The sequence below is a fragment of the Hetaerina americana genome, unplaced genomic scaffold (assembly GCF_022747635.1).
Source record: "Hetaerina americana unplaced genomic scaffold, ioHetAmer1.1.p SCAF_4, whole genome shotgun sequence".
Classification (NCBI taxonomy): Eukaryota; Metazoa; Arthropoda; class Insecta; order Odonata; family Calopterygidae; genus Hetaerina; species Hetaerina americana.
In genome coordinates, this window is record NW_027286985.1 from 4,209,285 (window position 1) to 4,224,855 (window position 15,571).

The 15,571-nt window shown below is 38.4% G+C and overlaps 1 protein-coding gene across 1 annotated transcript in view; it reads right to left on the reverse strand.

Moving 5' to 3' along the window:
* The window catches only part of LOC139692047 (Ca(2+)/calmodulin-responsive adenylate cyclase-like), a 409,861-nt gene that overhangs the window by 225,629 nt on the left and 168,661 nt on the right, over positions 1–15,571 (reverse strand). The window contains exon 3 of the mRNA XM_071590063.1: positions 3,609–3,758. Within this exon, the coding sequence (XP_071446164.1) occupies positions 3,609–3,758 (150 nt within the window). The remainder of the gene's footprint in view (positions 1–3,608; positions 3,759–15,571) is intronic.

The following is a 15,571-nucleotide window of genomic DNA, read 5'->3' on the forward strand; positions in this document are numbered from 1 at the left end:
TAATGAATTCTGGGACCTTAGTTTAGACCTGGGTTTCCGCTCACTCGGACGGATGGCGTAACCGGCATCGGGAGTCATCACATAACATCCTTGAACAGCCGAGTTGGCATCAGGAGAAGATGAGAGACAAATGGGGGGACATAACCAGTAAGAATGGAATGCAAGGACCATTTAGAGATCAGGAGGAAGTTAAAAATGATCACAAATTTAAGATAAAATGCCGGGCACAGAGAACAAATAAAAAAAAATTTCTTTTCTAAATAGAACAATTGTTGAGTGGAACACCTTACCTGCAAAAATATTCGAGCCCTTTCCTAACAGAGTGTATACTTTTAAGAATAGATGTAAGGCATATATGCAATAATTTGATGTGTGGTGTATTATATTATATGTAATAGCTTAATTTTATTTTTAATTTATCTTTTTTTTTTCTTCTTGCTGATTGATGGCTGTAAATGGGATGGGGATTCACTTGTTTTGTTAAAGAGATCTGTGTTTGGAAGTCTGGTTTTATGTATTATCTTTTGCAATTATTTGGGACTTGTGTGCCACCTGACAATGTCTATCAGCACATGTGTATTTTTAATAATAATAATAATAAAAACCTCAAGCCGGATAAGAACAGAAGCAACAGGTAAGGATTGCGCTGGGTGAGCTGAAAAGACAAAAGAGGGATTACTAAAGCGATAGAGAGTCATAAACAGTGGAGGGGAAGAGAGCCAGGGCGAAGTGTCAGTGGTATTAAACAAAAATAAAGAGTAATGAATAGAGATCAGGTGGTTGATACTGTCATAGAGTTGAGTGAAGTACACCGTACTTGGTTCTTATTCAGGTTATTGTGTACACGACAAGAGCACACGCGGAAGAGGAAGTTGACGGTACGCACGATCAACAAAAGGAAATTATTAAGGGCTTTCCTGAAAGAAAGAAAACACTTGATGGTGAATTGAGACTAAAACACAACGGTAGACCAAGGAGATGGGAGTGAGGCGGAGTGTGATTTGGCTTGGGAATGAGGAATTACAGCGGAGAGAAAACGATCGACCTCTCAGGACGAAATATTTAATATTAAACAACTCCCGCTTCAGTTCCAGCCCAGTTCAAAATGGCAGGCAATTGCACGCATAGAATAATTTGCCTAGAGAAACAAGAAGGCACCGGCTAGATGAAATTACAGTTCGATATCGATTTAGGAACAGTGTCATTGATTCGCAGAGAATCATGGAAACGTGTTCGGAGTCGGATTCTAATTTTGGTATGCATGGAGATTAGAGTCTAACCATTCAAAAGGCTAAATAAAAGGAATGAAGAGAAATCAATAAAATGCAGGACCTTGATCGGAGAAAAAAGGAAGGTGTGCCAGACGGCAGTCGATGACATTCCGAGTGAGACCAAGGAGATGGTACGACAAACAAATGCCAGGAATTTCCTCAAAAACGAAATCAGGCTATCTGCAAACGATCCTATTGAACGACGGATATGAAAAGGTTACGGAAGCTCTGAATTGCAGAACAGATGTCTGAGCAGATGAATTAAAGAAGCCAACCAGAATGAGAAAAAGGAAATTACAAAGAACTAAATGATAAACTGAGGCGAGAAACACATAGGGGAACAAGAAAATTGCCGAAGAGAGCAGGGCAAGAATACGATGAATGAAGAGCTTAGAGACAGGATAATGTGCGAGCTATAAACGGAAGTACACTGTCTTAGAACTGGCAGGAAACAGGACAGGAAAATCCACGGAAAATTCACATTACTATAATCGGGAACGACAAGAAAAATTACATCGGAAAGACTAGATTCTGGCTAGACAAATAAAATGTACAGGAAAACTACAAGGCAACGATAAAAGGTCAGTAAGCTTAGAAATAAAAAGGGATTAATTAAAAATAGCAATTTTCCACATAAATAAAATTTAATGCGACCGGTTTCAATGTTACTACATCATCATCAGGTGCTGATGATGTAGTAACATTGGAACCGGTCGCATTAAATTTTATTTTTGTGGAAAATTGCTATTTTTAATTAATCATGATATTCCACCATATCACGCCTGAAACGTCTCTTTTTAAAAAGGGACTACATGGAGGATTTAGATTAGGATAGCTAGGGCCTAAGAATTCTAGACCATAGGATAGCAAGGCCATTAAATGTATAAAGAAGGAGCAAGGCTGAGTGATAGTTAAGATCCCTAGGGTATACACAAAGGCTTTAGGTACTAGAAGGAAAGAGGACTTATCATTGGATTAATATAAGCATTCAAAACGGAAGAGAATGATCTGAAGAATTAGCGAGATAAGATTTTATTCCCAATCCAAAAAAGAGTGAGTCAGCATTATGTGAAGACTATTGAACTATTATTTCAATTACACACCTGAAAATGGCATTACTTGAAATAATCAACTAACAATGGAGAGGAGGGAAAATGACTACTTAGGAGATGATGAGTTTGAAAATGGGAAGAGGCGCGTGCAGAGACATAACAGTAAAGAGATGAAATTAGATAGAAAGGAAAATATAATTTGATCGGGATGCATATTTTTATATTGTGGAATTAAAGAAGGCGTTTGACGGAGCAATTTGGGAATAAAATAAGGTAGGTATTGCAGTTGATGAGCAGACTGGAGGTTAAGGAGATGAACCCGAAACCGATAAATGCATTCAACAGGAGAGATAAAGATGGAGAATGATAATGTCCAGTAATAGAAAGGGGAGTGAGACAGGACTGCACATTAGAACCAGAATCTTTGACGTATAGGCAGAGGAAATATTAAGGTAAGCTGGTGATCTAAAAATAAGTAGATTACGAGACTAATTAATACAATCATTTTTACGGATGATAAAACTTTGGTCAGCGAAGGAGTTGCGATAACTGCCATTAGCAATGTAGAAATGTGTTGGATAAGAGTCAAAGATGAGAAAACGAAAATGAACGAGGGTTCTGAGGAAACATAAAAATAAACGTTGACGATGGGGGCATGCAATGAAGCAGGTAAAACAGATCACCTAAATAAAAGATTTTAGTCATTGAGGTAAGCGTATAATCGTAGAATGGAAGCGTGTCAAAAGTGTGAGGATGGGAACTGATCAAGTGAAATGGACAGCAAATAGAAAGATAAAAGGTTTTTATCAGAGAGAAATTGAGACCAAATGGCCCCTTCCAAATGAAATCAAAGGCAGACGTGATAGGTATTGTTTGAGGAAGAAAGTAGGTTGTTGTGTAGGAAGTGTTGTGTAGGAAGGATTTCTAGGTCGAACGTAACAGTGATTTCTGCAGATACAATAGTATAAAGGCAACCAGAGGGATGTTACTAATTTTATAATGGGTACGATGAATTTTCAAAAACAGTTGATTGTACTATAAAGATTAAGAGTGTGCGTATTACTTCGCGCTGGGTGAGATTGGATAGTGTAGAAGTAGAACTTAAAAATACACAGTTTCGATTGAGGGACGACTTTAAACTAGAATTTGGGGAGTCCGAATGAAAGTATTAAACTGTGCGATGCGTCCAAAATTCCTGAGTGAGCACCAGCGTTCAACTGATTTCCTGCAAATATTCTGCTTGAGGATTCCAAGCGACTTGAAAGAAACGAGATCGGAGACCCACCAGTTTCTCGTTCTCGTCTTCCATCTCGAGTCGTGCCGCTATGCAGTTCCGCGTGTCCAGGAATGCTTTCCTCTGGGCGTGCTCCATGAGGTTGTGGACGAAAACCCCGACCGCGTTCACGCATATCAGCACCACTGCGTTCGCCAACAACTGGAATGGACGGAGAGGAAATTTATCATTAATTGGAGGAAATTAAGAGCGATTTGATTCAATTTGCTCACATTTATTCTATCATAAAAATACGGAGGATGAATGAATTTGTTTTTTTTATTGCGCGAGGGAGCGAAGGAAATATTATGAGTTTGAGAGGGCAGAGGAAGGCTATAAATACGAATGAAGGGAGAAGAGGGAACGGGGAATGAAGGAGAAATATTCTTCGCTGCGTTCTTCGGTTTAATATCATAAGCAGATTTGTGCGTGATTCCAAAACAGAAATAATTAAATGAAACTAATGGTTTCTCCAACATTAAAGATTTAACGTTCTAACATCGAGAAAATACCAACGTAATCAAAAGTTGTAAAAAATTACTTAGAAGAAAATCTAAACATGAATTTCTATTTCGCCCGTAAATATGTGTGTGTGTGTATATATGTGTGTATACAGGTATATACATATGTGTATACCTGTATATACATATATATATATATATATATATATATATATATATATATATATATATATATATATATATATATATATATATATATATATATATATATATATATATATATATATATGTGTGTGTGTGTGTGTGTGTTAACCAGTAGATTACTTAATAATAATAATACATATATGTCTATACATGGGTACCAATGCAACATAGCTGTTAACGTTGGGAAATTCGGTGAGAATACTTTTGGCTTTGTCTGCCGGTGACCTTTCATGGACATCCTGCAGTGTTTCACGATTCCGGTCACCAGGTATAGTCTGCATTTCTGTAATTTTCGCAAACTCTAAGGCAAATTCCCTATATAGTCCTAGTTGTAATTCCTTTTTTATGAAGTTTGAGAAAAATGAAGAACTTAAAAAAAGAACCAGATCAACGGGGGATGCAGCAAGACGACAATTAAAGAGAAGACAACTCATTTGCATGATTTTTTATCGAATGTAGATTTTCTTGAAGAATATTTCCTCTAAATGAACACAACAATGAATTAATGAAAAACTCAAAACTTCCAACGTGAATGGATATATTTCAATACTCCTACTTCATTCAGAAGCTCAAAATCTTAACCTTTGTCCTTCCTAAATTTGGCCAAGCCCTCGCGAAGTTGGGTATCTACTAAATTCGGCGGAGGTGAACCTACACATATCTCTTAATAGTTGATGAAAGAGAAACAAAGCTCAGAAACTTGAGCCAACCTGAGCGACTAGCGAAATAGAGCGACTAAACGCCGTCCAACCTTTTCCCACGGTCGTTTACGCCTTTGAACACAAACCTTCTGACGCACACGCTGGACAAGTTATTTCCGCAAAACTGCACGAAACCGTTTTAAGCTCCGCGCAAATTAACTTCATGAATTTGGTTTTATCATCAGAGTTACTCTTAAGTATTTTTTCATTACTGCGTATCTGTAATATAGCAAAAAAAAAGTCAAGCTTTTCGCCAAGTCCCACGGTGGTAAGAAAGGGAAAGATGCAGGAGGATTCACGCGATGCGCATATTACGAGCGCAAATAAACCCCCTTTTCATGTGCTCGCTATTTTTTCGCCACGTCGAGGCGCCAATTACTGGGATATCGTTTTTTTTTTTAAGAAAACACAAAATGCAGGCGGCTTTGGCGAACGCGGAGATCGCCGGCCTTCACGGCCGTTGGTTTGAGCCAACGTCGATCACACTTTTCAAAAGGACGACCTCCACTGGCTTGGCGTTACAGAAACGCGTCGAATGCTCACCGCAGCACGAGTTTCATCTTTTTTTTTTTGCTTCGTTTGAGTAACTGAAAGCCACTCGTTTCAAGGTCTCTCCCCTGACGGCGAACCAAGCCTCGTCAGACGCCCCGGCGCCTCCCTCCCGCCGCTCCCTTCTGCTCTCCCCCCATCGCGCAACGGAGCCGGTTTGTCACCCTCCACAGAGGGAGGGGACGAGTGGGTCGAAGGGAGCGGCCACGCACCAGCAAACAGCCCTCCTTTGCGAAACCCTTGGGCGTCTCTTTTTTTAAACCCGCCGTGTGCGTCAGAAGGTCTCTCGTTTTCTCCTTTCACCGCCCTCACCAGCGCGGCTGTTTCCTCTTTCTTAGTTTGCTCCGCTAGGTCCAAAACTAAGAAGATTCCGAGGAAGAGTGTTTGTTCTCGTGTAATATCAAGAGATTGTATTTCTAAATGAAACTAACGCGGATTCGCATGACGCGTCCTGGTTCGCATTCAACGAATGACAGCTCTTGGGCATGGGTGGAACGTGGAAGCAACTAACATAAAAAGTCAATCGCGCGAGGCAATCAAAAGATATTACATATATAAGACTATATCATAGAAAATAAAATTGAATGATTCTTTGAGAACTAAACGTTCAGGGTGCCAACGTACCCACCGCCTACGCAATTTCCCACAAATTCGAAATAAAGTCCCGAAATCATGAAAGGCGCCCGTCTCCACGTTGTCCATTCAATTTGAAATAAGATACGCAAAACCTTTGCGAAAGGTTGCGAAAGGCTCTGATGAAACAGTTAATGACATGTACTTTTAAATAAAGGTTTGGAATGATTGTTAAAGAAATTGAGAGTAGCTAACTGAAACTTATTCCTTAAGTTCAACATAAATTCATATAAAATTGATGAAATGATAATAGTAAGAGAAATTTCATTCCGGTATTAAGATTTTTTCACTGCATATAAATAATTACATATGTGAACGAATTAATATAACTGCACGAATATAATGAAAACCCAACAAAAATTACATTTTAGCAGGAGGGCCCTAGGCATAACAAATTCTTCACAAGATCCAATTAACCTAAGGATAAAGCATTAAAGGTATGGATGATCACAACTTCCTTCTACGTAAACACCATCAAAGCTAACACCTGTTATCCGTACGAAGTTTGTCGCTCGCGGTAAAACAATTCTCAGAGAATAATGAGAACCTTTTATGGGAGGAATGATTTTAATGGGGTTTGAGATAGGATATTGCCTGTAATCCGAATACCTTTTTTCGAAGCCTCATTTTTTTCAGCGATCGAGTTTCTTTTATTCCAACGCTCCGAGTCATTATCATCACAAGGCGGGCATGAGGAGTGAGGTTAGCGGTCGAGAAATAAAGAAAGGTTTTCCTTCCATCTCTTTCATCACGGAAGATCGAATGGGAAAAGGAGATAAAGTTTTGAGTCTCGCGCGAATAACGAAAGGAAATGTTGGCGGAGTAAAAAAGTGATGGAGAGGGAATAAACGAACCAGTAAAAATCCTTTACAACGTTATCATCTGCCAGGTGCATTTTCAGCCTCCCTTCGTTTTCAATGGAAAACTTAGAACTTGAGAAAAGCCGATGAACAAATTTTATGAGCGTGTGGAGACGGAAGTTTCGAAGTTTACACCAAAAATAATTGAATCTTTGTAAACTTCATATTTTTCTTTTTGCCTAGTTATGCTCCAAAAAGTGGTAAAATTATATCAAATATAGTTCACAGCTATTCTAAATCTTGAAAAAAGGTTTTTCTAGTTTATTTGCTTCCAGCAATCATTCACAAGTTTTCTCCAATTCTCCTGGCGATCACATTACTTTGGTTAAATTCCTACTTTTGTGAAAAATTTTACACTGCCAGGGGATGAGGATTTTTTTCCGATATGAGTGGTTTTCCGAGAATCGTGCGTGTAACTATTCCATCTAATTTAAATTGCAATTGCCATGGTGACTTATGCTTAGCTTGGGTGGGAGGGATCTTGAAAGCTGGATTATTCCTCACTGACTCTCAAATTTATTGAACAGTGACAATATTTTCGTATTTCAACTCCAGGAATATGATTCATTACGCAGGGATTATGAATGAAAAAAATTAGGATTAGGATACCTTGATATCACATCAAAAATTTTAGTAACGTCGTCCCTTGGTTTGGGCAGGATATGACTTAGTATTTTAATGTCATCTGCCGGTCATTTTAATGCCCATTGAGAAACTTTTCTTAATTGATGCCACAAGGTCTAGTAAATAGCTGCTTCTAACATTTATCATTTTGTATCATCATCTGGGCTGTAGCAAATACTATATTTCTAATCTTCTGTTTCCATTTTTCAATTCAAATGTTACTTCATATTGATACTTTGTCTACATTAAATTAACCTAACCAGCTCCGATTGCGTACCTATTTACCATCTGAAAATGTCTACCATGTATTGCAAATGAAAACTCTTCTTTTATTCTAATTGATATTTTAATTCTCAATAACTAGCATGTAACTTCATGTAAGTTTTACTCGTTTGAAAATGTTTTTATAATTGTGGAACCAATGCATGTGTTTTGCCTTTCTTTGTGTAAAATGGTTATTCCCGTTAAATAAATAATTAAAAAAAACAATCTCCTTTTGAGGCTAGGTTTCTAAAAGAGGTGTTTTCTCTACTTTATACACACAATTGCAAATTTTGCATTAAATATTACTACCAAAGCATATTTTAGACTACGTGCCTCTTTAAAGTCGAACATTTGATCTACGTATCTAAGACTCAAGCTATCGACGATGACTCATTTAGGAAACAGCTAACCCAGCCTCCCAACTAAAAACGTTGCAGCCAAAGCACTCTAGGCAGGCAGCAATTCCGCTGCATCTCCTCAGCATTCAAGATGCAAGAGGAAACAGGAGTAGAGAATACAATACAAATTTTCGCGTGTTCAATAGCGGCCCTCACCATTCCGCGTTAATAGAAATCTCGATTCACGGAAGAAATCAATTCCAACGCGAAAACGTCCGCTTCGGCAAAGCGCCTCACTTGATTGAATTCCGAGACCGAAGGGGAATTGTCGGAATATTCCAGGTGGTATAAAAAAGCGGACAGCTCCAGTGAAATTTAATCAAATATTCAATCTTCCGGAAAAAAGAGTTTTATATGGAAACGTTGGCACAAATGGAAAGAAATGGAAGCGCCAATTAAAATGAATACCACGAAACACAAAACTTCCGGTTCTCTTTTCCTCATGTTCGGGCACAAATAAAACTTTGGCTCTTATATCACCACACATTGTAATTCTACAATGCCAAGTTAAAGAAGAAAATTTTCCCAGACAATCCAGGGAATAAAAGTACTCTTTTAAATTGATGTGGAGCCAAGCCCCAATGGGTTTCCTAACATCACCATTGAATTGTGTTAAATATTTTATACCTTTTAGTGAAAGGAAATTTTAATGAGCAATAATCTTTCTTAACTACACAGCTATCATAACAAATAATTTTGGAGAAAAATATTTCCTACATTCCATCACATCCATACTTAAAAGATTTTGTAATTTTCCACAGACTTTATTTTAAGATATAACGCGTTTCACTGACTTTCGGAATCTTCAGATACATCATAAAGTCTGAGGAAAAGTACAAAAATTTTAAATATGGATATCACACATTTATACGAAGTAAAGCCTAAAACCGCACCTTACAGGTATGTATTACCTGTAAGGTGCGGTTCGGACATATACACCTTACCTGTATACGTCATCACATTTTCACAAAAGATATATGAAGGATTATTTCACAATAGATACTTGTTTCAACTATTAAATGTATGGACATATATATATAAATATATATATATATATATATGTATATATATATATATATATATGTGTGTGTGTATAGATATATATATATATATATATATATATATATATATATATATATATATATATATATACATATATTCATTCAAATTGACACAGATATAAGGAAAAGGGATAGGAGCAGATATAAAGGATCTGTTAGATTCCGCCTTCCCCACCTCTTCTGTGTACGCCCTTTATATGCGTCCCTATCCCTTTTCCTTATATCTATTTCCAGGTGAATGAGATCACATACATTTACTCATATATATTTGAATTAGTGTATATACCTGTATATATATATATATATATATATATATATATACACTAATATATAACACTTTTTGAAAGTCTCACGGACGTGAATAATAATGTACACTTGTATAACACTTGGCACTAGTGGACACAGACAAAAACACAGAAACACACAAAAAAGGAGACTCACTATTTTTCGTATTTTCGGTGGTCGTTGCCACCTTTATCAAGGAAGAGAGGGACAGAACAGACAGAGTTCTGTCCCTCTCTTCCTTGATAAAGGTGGCAACGACCACCGAAAATTCGAAAAATAGTGAGTCTCTTTTTTTGTGTGTTTCTGTGTTATTGTCTGTGTATATATATATATATATATATATATATATATATATATATATATATATATATATATATATATATATATATATACACACACAAGTGTGTGTGTATGAAAACAGCTAAATTAATCAAGTATTAATCATCAATATGTAATGATGTCACGTTCCCTCCATTCAGAATAGCCGCTATTACTCGTTGCTGTGCCAACTTTGATGCTTAAATAACACATTGAATGGATATCCGACCGTTAGCAGAATCAATTTGGCTCAGTTAAATTTATTTAATTGATTGATTTTAGTTCATTACGTCACGATCACTACACATGCATAATTAAAAGTGTTGACTCTTAATTTGCGCGTATTGTTTGAATCCCACTTTTACTTTTCGGTAACCCTAAAAAAAAACCATAAAAGTTCTCAAATATTCACGAAACCTTTTCTTTAATTCATCAACGAACAGATGTATTTAGAAGAGATTTTTTCGGGCAAGGTTTCTCGGAAATATGAGAACCGCCGCCGAAAAAGGATGCACACAAAAGAGCGTCGAATGAATGAAGATTTGGTGGATGCTCTGAGCACGAAGCGGAGAGGAAAAGTGAATCACTGGAGCGCGAGAAAGAACAAGCCCGCGATATGAAAACGGCGCGCGGGGCGAGCGAAGGCTAATGTCTGCAACACGCGTCGGGACGAGATAGTACGAGGGAGGGAAGAGAGATGAGGAATGATAAAAAATCGGCATAACGGGCACGTAATTGAATTCATAAAACATCTGAGGGAGCAGAGGGGGTACGCGGGGCATGTACGGTCTCGGGGGTGAAGAGTACAAGGGGTTTTTGTGGGTGTGGAGGAATTCTGAGGCTGGGAGGAAGGAGGCGGCTGAAGGGGATATGTTTGCTTCGGGATGGAAGGGAGAAAAAAACGGGTGTCCGGATAAATGTCGGAAGACGGAAGGACAAAGGAGGGAGGTGCGGGGGGAGAAAATAAAAAAGGATTCCCGCACACTGCGAACGTGAGTGCGTGCGGCGTGAATTTTGGGATGGTGGGGAAAATGAGAAGCGGCGGAAGAGGAGCGGGAGGGGTGCAGCGGGCGATGCCGCAACTCGGGCTCAAAAAACCCTTGGTTCCCTCTCACGGCGCCAGGGGGAGGGCCTGTCACGGTGGACCCAAGCACGCTCGATATTCCGAGTTTTTATACATGTGCGATATAATGGCAAGGTGCGAATCCTGGGTGCGGGTCGACGTGAAGGAATTAATGGATCGCAAAAAGCAAAGATGAAGCTGAATGGAACGCGCAGGACACGAGCGGGGCGAGTAAAAATCCTATGCGGAGAAAAAAGACAACTAGCTTCCATGACTAAAATTAACTATACAGGGTTCGTCCGGAAAATAAGTGTACTGAGCTCAGGAAAAAAAATTTATTACACTTTCACATATCTTAAGCTAATATTCCTCAAAATAGGACCCTTGTGAGTCGATACACTTGTTCCAGCGGCGTTCCCATTCCTGGAACGCTCCCGCGAAGGCATCATCGGGAACCTCTCGAAGACACGTCGTCACGGCATCTTTGACGGCGTCCAAAGTCCCGTATCGCGTTCCTTTCAAACTCCTCTTTATCTTCGGGAACAGAAAGAAGTCCGGTGGTGCCAAGTCCGGGCTGTACGGCGGGTGGGGCAGCGTTGCCACGCCGTGCTTGGCCAAGAAGTCCGACACGACAAGCGCGGTGTGAGACGGCGCATTGTCGTGATGCAGCCGCCAGATGTTTTTGATCGCTGGCCGGACGCGGGCGACTCGTTTTCGAAGCCTGTCGAGCACTTGGACGTAAAATGCAGCATTTACAGTTTGTCGTTCAGGTACAAATTCGTAGTGGACGACTCCCCTTTTGTCAAAAAAGGGACTTATTAAAGTACACTTATTTTCCGGACGAACCCTGTAGATTTTTTTAAAATTTCTAAATGAGGAGATACTGTTAAAGATTTAAAGCCAATGCTGTTAGGGGAACAAATGCGAGGAACACGTATGACACGGAGGATTTCAGAAATGTCAAAAGAATTTGTACAACACCAGAAAGACCATGACAATCCTTGACAACCAATGAAGATCTAGAAAAGTAAACATAACTACTGAACCTCCTCATATTGACACGAAGTAATTTCTCGACTTTTCAGTGCACAATATAGATATTGCCTCTGATGATAAGGGTAATTATTTGATTGTGTCATTTGTTTATGAACCACATCTATTCCTGTCTAAGGCTATTGATTGGCAAAATGTTTACCAAGAATCGATATACACTTTCAGTATAAATGCAATAACATTCAACCAGTAACCACACAATAGCTCAGTACAATGAGGAAAAATGCGATTAGGTAACGATAAACAACAAACAATTGATTTCCTAATCGATATTATGTTGAAATCAAAACGGTTATTCGAATGTTACACAAAAATTACATTTATACCCGTATACATAAATGGTTTCTGTAATAGTATTAGCAAAAATATTTTCCTGACGTATGCATGAAGTGCGGAATTGGCAGATTGTATTAACATTGACAAGATGACAGTCCACACCATTGGAAGACGACCAAAAGAGCAGAGTCGAGGGTCTGCTTGCGAAGACCTTCTTCAACAATTCGCGACGATTCCCCAACCTCCTTAGAGTCCCGACTTGGCACATGCGGACTGTTTACTAATCTCAAAAGTGAAATCCTCCCTTAAAGGACATCACCATGGGACCCTAAGTTCCCTCAAAGAAGCTTGCACACGAAACCTTAAGGGAACTTCCGGAATCCGCCTAAGAGAAAGCCTTAGGCTCGTGAAAAAGCCACAGGCAAAAGTGCGTGAACGCTCAAGGGATGTACTTGGAAGAATTTTAGACTACGCGGCAATATCTGAAATATATATATATATATATATATATATATCTGAAATATATATATATAAAAGTATATATATATATATATATATATATATATATATATATATATATATATATATATATATATACTTTTTTCGAAAAATTTCCCAATAATTTTTACACAAACAATATAAACTTCAAATTCCCTTTAGTGGTAGGCAAACTCTTATCGCAGAACACTTCCTTCCTATCTACCCGTAGATTCTCACGTACCACCTTGTTCTGGCACACTTCGCTCGCCTCTGTCTCACTCATTCCGTCACTCACACATACCCGCAGTTTCCTGAGAATACCATTTTGCCTTATTTCGAGATTCGTCTAGACTACTCTCATCCAAGACTTTCTCGCTCAATCTCTTCCTCTCAAGCCACTTCTTCGCTCTCATCTGCGTATGTCCTCCTGCAACCGACATTCATGATCATCCTCACACAAGTTTCAGTCACAGGCAATGAGGAGGGAGGAGCAAGCATCACAATATTTGATGTGCTTCACATAATACCAACGATATTTATTTCGGCATTTACTCGACTTTAAATTTCCTCCTCCATCCAGCTGTCTTTCATTAGGGCACATTAGGTCATGATAGAAATTAAATAATCCAAATGTTCAATAATCTCGTCTTTTATATGCACTTCACAATCATTCTCCCCATTATCCAATTGAAGGTTACTATGTCTTTTGCAGCATTAGACGCATCAACCCTCAACTTCATCCCTTAAATCTGTTACCTCAAATCCTGAAGAAATCCAGAGTTCACCGTCAACCTGTAACGCATTCATCCATTAATACGGTACAGTTAGTGACAAGGGCGAGTACACTTATATATTATCGTCGCACCTCTCTTATCCGTGCGTCCATAAATATAAAACTTATTCATCCATAAACCCATAAAACAGCCATGGCGACATTCCGCACCCATGTTTGCATCACGCCTCATTTCGAAACGGTCCCTTAAAGTCAATAACGTATTAAACCATTCCGTGCCCGTTCATTTGATCTGTATTGTCTCAAAAATATGCCACTATTCTCTAATCAACCTGAAATGCCTTTCCCAAAGCACCACATGTTCAATATATTTGTTTAAAGAACCCAGAAATTTCTCTAATACTTGCCAAAGTCCGAAAAGATGAACACCGTACTTCCAAAGCAGGTTTGGACCTCATTTGAATCCCCATTCTGACACGACAATTGGACTGATTAATCTGTAATTATTACAACCCATCAAGCTTTATTTTCCTTTAAGCAAAGAGTATGTGATCGCATTCTTTCAAGAGTTGGTGCAACTAAAGGTTTTGAACGTAAGTCATACAATTTTATAGGCGATTATGTGAAGGTCGGTAACTTTCCCTCACACTTCAACATTTCACAATGCATGCCATTTCTACACCTGCAGCAAAACCATTCATGAGCATTGCTTGTTAAATTACCGTAACATGGAATTTAATTTGTTAATCTCATAAAAATAAGTCCGAAGATACTATAAGATTGTCTTCGACCGTAATTAATGTCTCATAGCTATAAATGAATATGCAATTCCATTCTTATTTGTATAAACTGAACAGAACAAGAGAATCTATTCTAAAGTTAAAAATGAAATAGGTAGTTAATTTAGCTACTCAAGTTATAAACGTACGCTTATTTAAAGAAAAAAGACATTCCTGAAAATTTCATATTATTTTACCTCTACCTAAGGTAATTAAAATCTCCATTAAAATGGAAAGAATTGCTAAGTTAGGCTGTTCTCAAAACTATCTTAAAGGTGTTTATTTGTCTTGCCTCTGGATCTGGGCACATTCCTTCCTTGCCGTCATGAAATTTAGCTTACATAATTTCTCTATTACTGAATAAGTACATGGTATGCGTATTGAGGGAATAATCCTGAGGTAAATAATGCCGCTGAGTAAAAATCTTGTTGAACACTAAGCGTTAATTTAAGCATGAAGTCGAGAATCGTGCACAAGGGTATTTCATGTTTTAGATACTTAAGCGCATTGAGGTATTTACCTTCGCGATTTACATACCACATAAATGCAAGATTAAACGTCTAATCACCAAGCACAGTTAGCATACACCATTGCGAATCTAGCATGCTAATACACTATTTGAGTTACCGTCATGTAACGCAAACATACTGACTCAATCCCTGAGAGAGTCTCTCTCAAAGACTGCGCCAACTGATTAATGCGTTCCAAATATTTTTATGGTCTCTTGAGAGAAAACGAAATGATTTGTGATGATCATATAAAGTGCCCCGTCCTTATGTCAACAATTCTCTAAATGTATCGCTGCAACCATTTTTCCATTGCTGCTCGCAAAGATTAACTTGTACCTTAGTAAATACGACAGGAATGTTTACTGTAACCTTTTTGAGCAATTAAATGAAACGCCCCCAAGTTAAGTTGCTAATTTGGCCACAGCGGAAACCGCACGTCGACTTATAAATTATGACCCTGTCGTAGCTACCTGACTGCTCTCTAACATTTAACTATGAAGGGAAAATCAAAGGGATGCTCGCTTAAAGTTGTCAGCCTTATTCACGCTCTGCGGTCGGCTATTCACAAAGTAAACTAAAATACAGGAAGCTTTCGGCTCTTTTCCATACGCTGGAATGGAGTAGATGAATTGCACTTCTCATAAAATGATATTATTGCACTCCTCGAATGGGAATGATGAATTGTCTGTGGGCATGGTGTTCATTGTGCCAGTTCCGTTTGGAG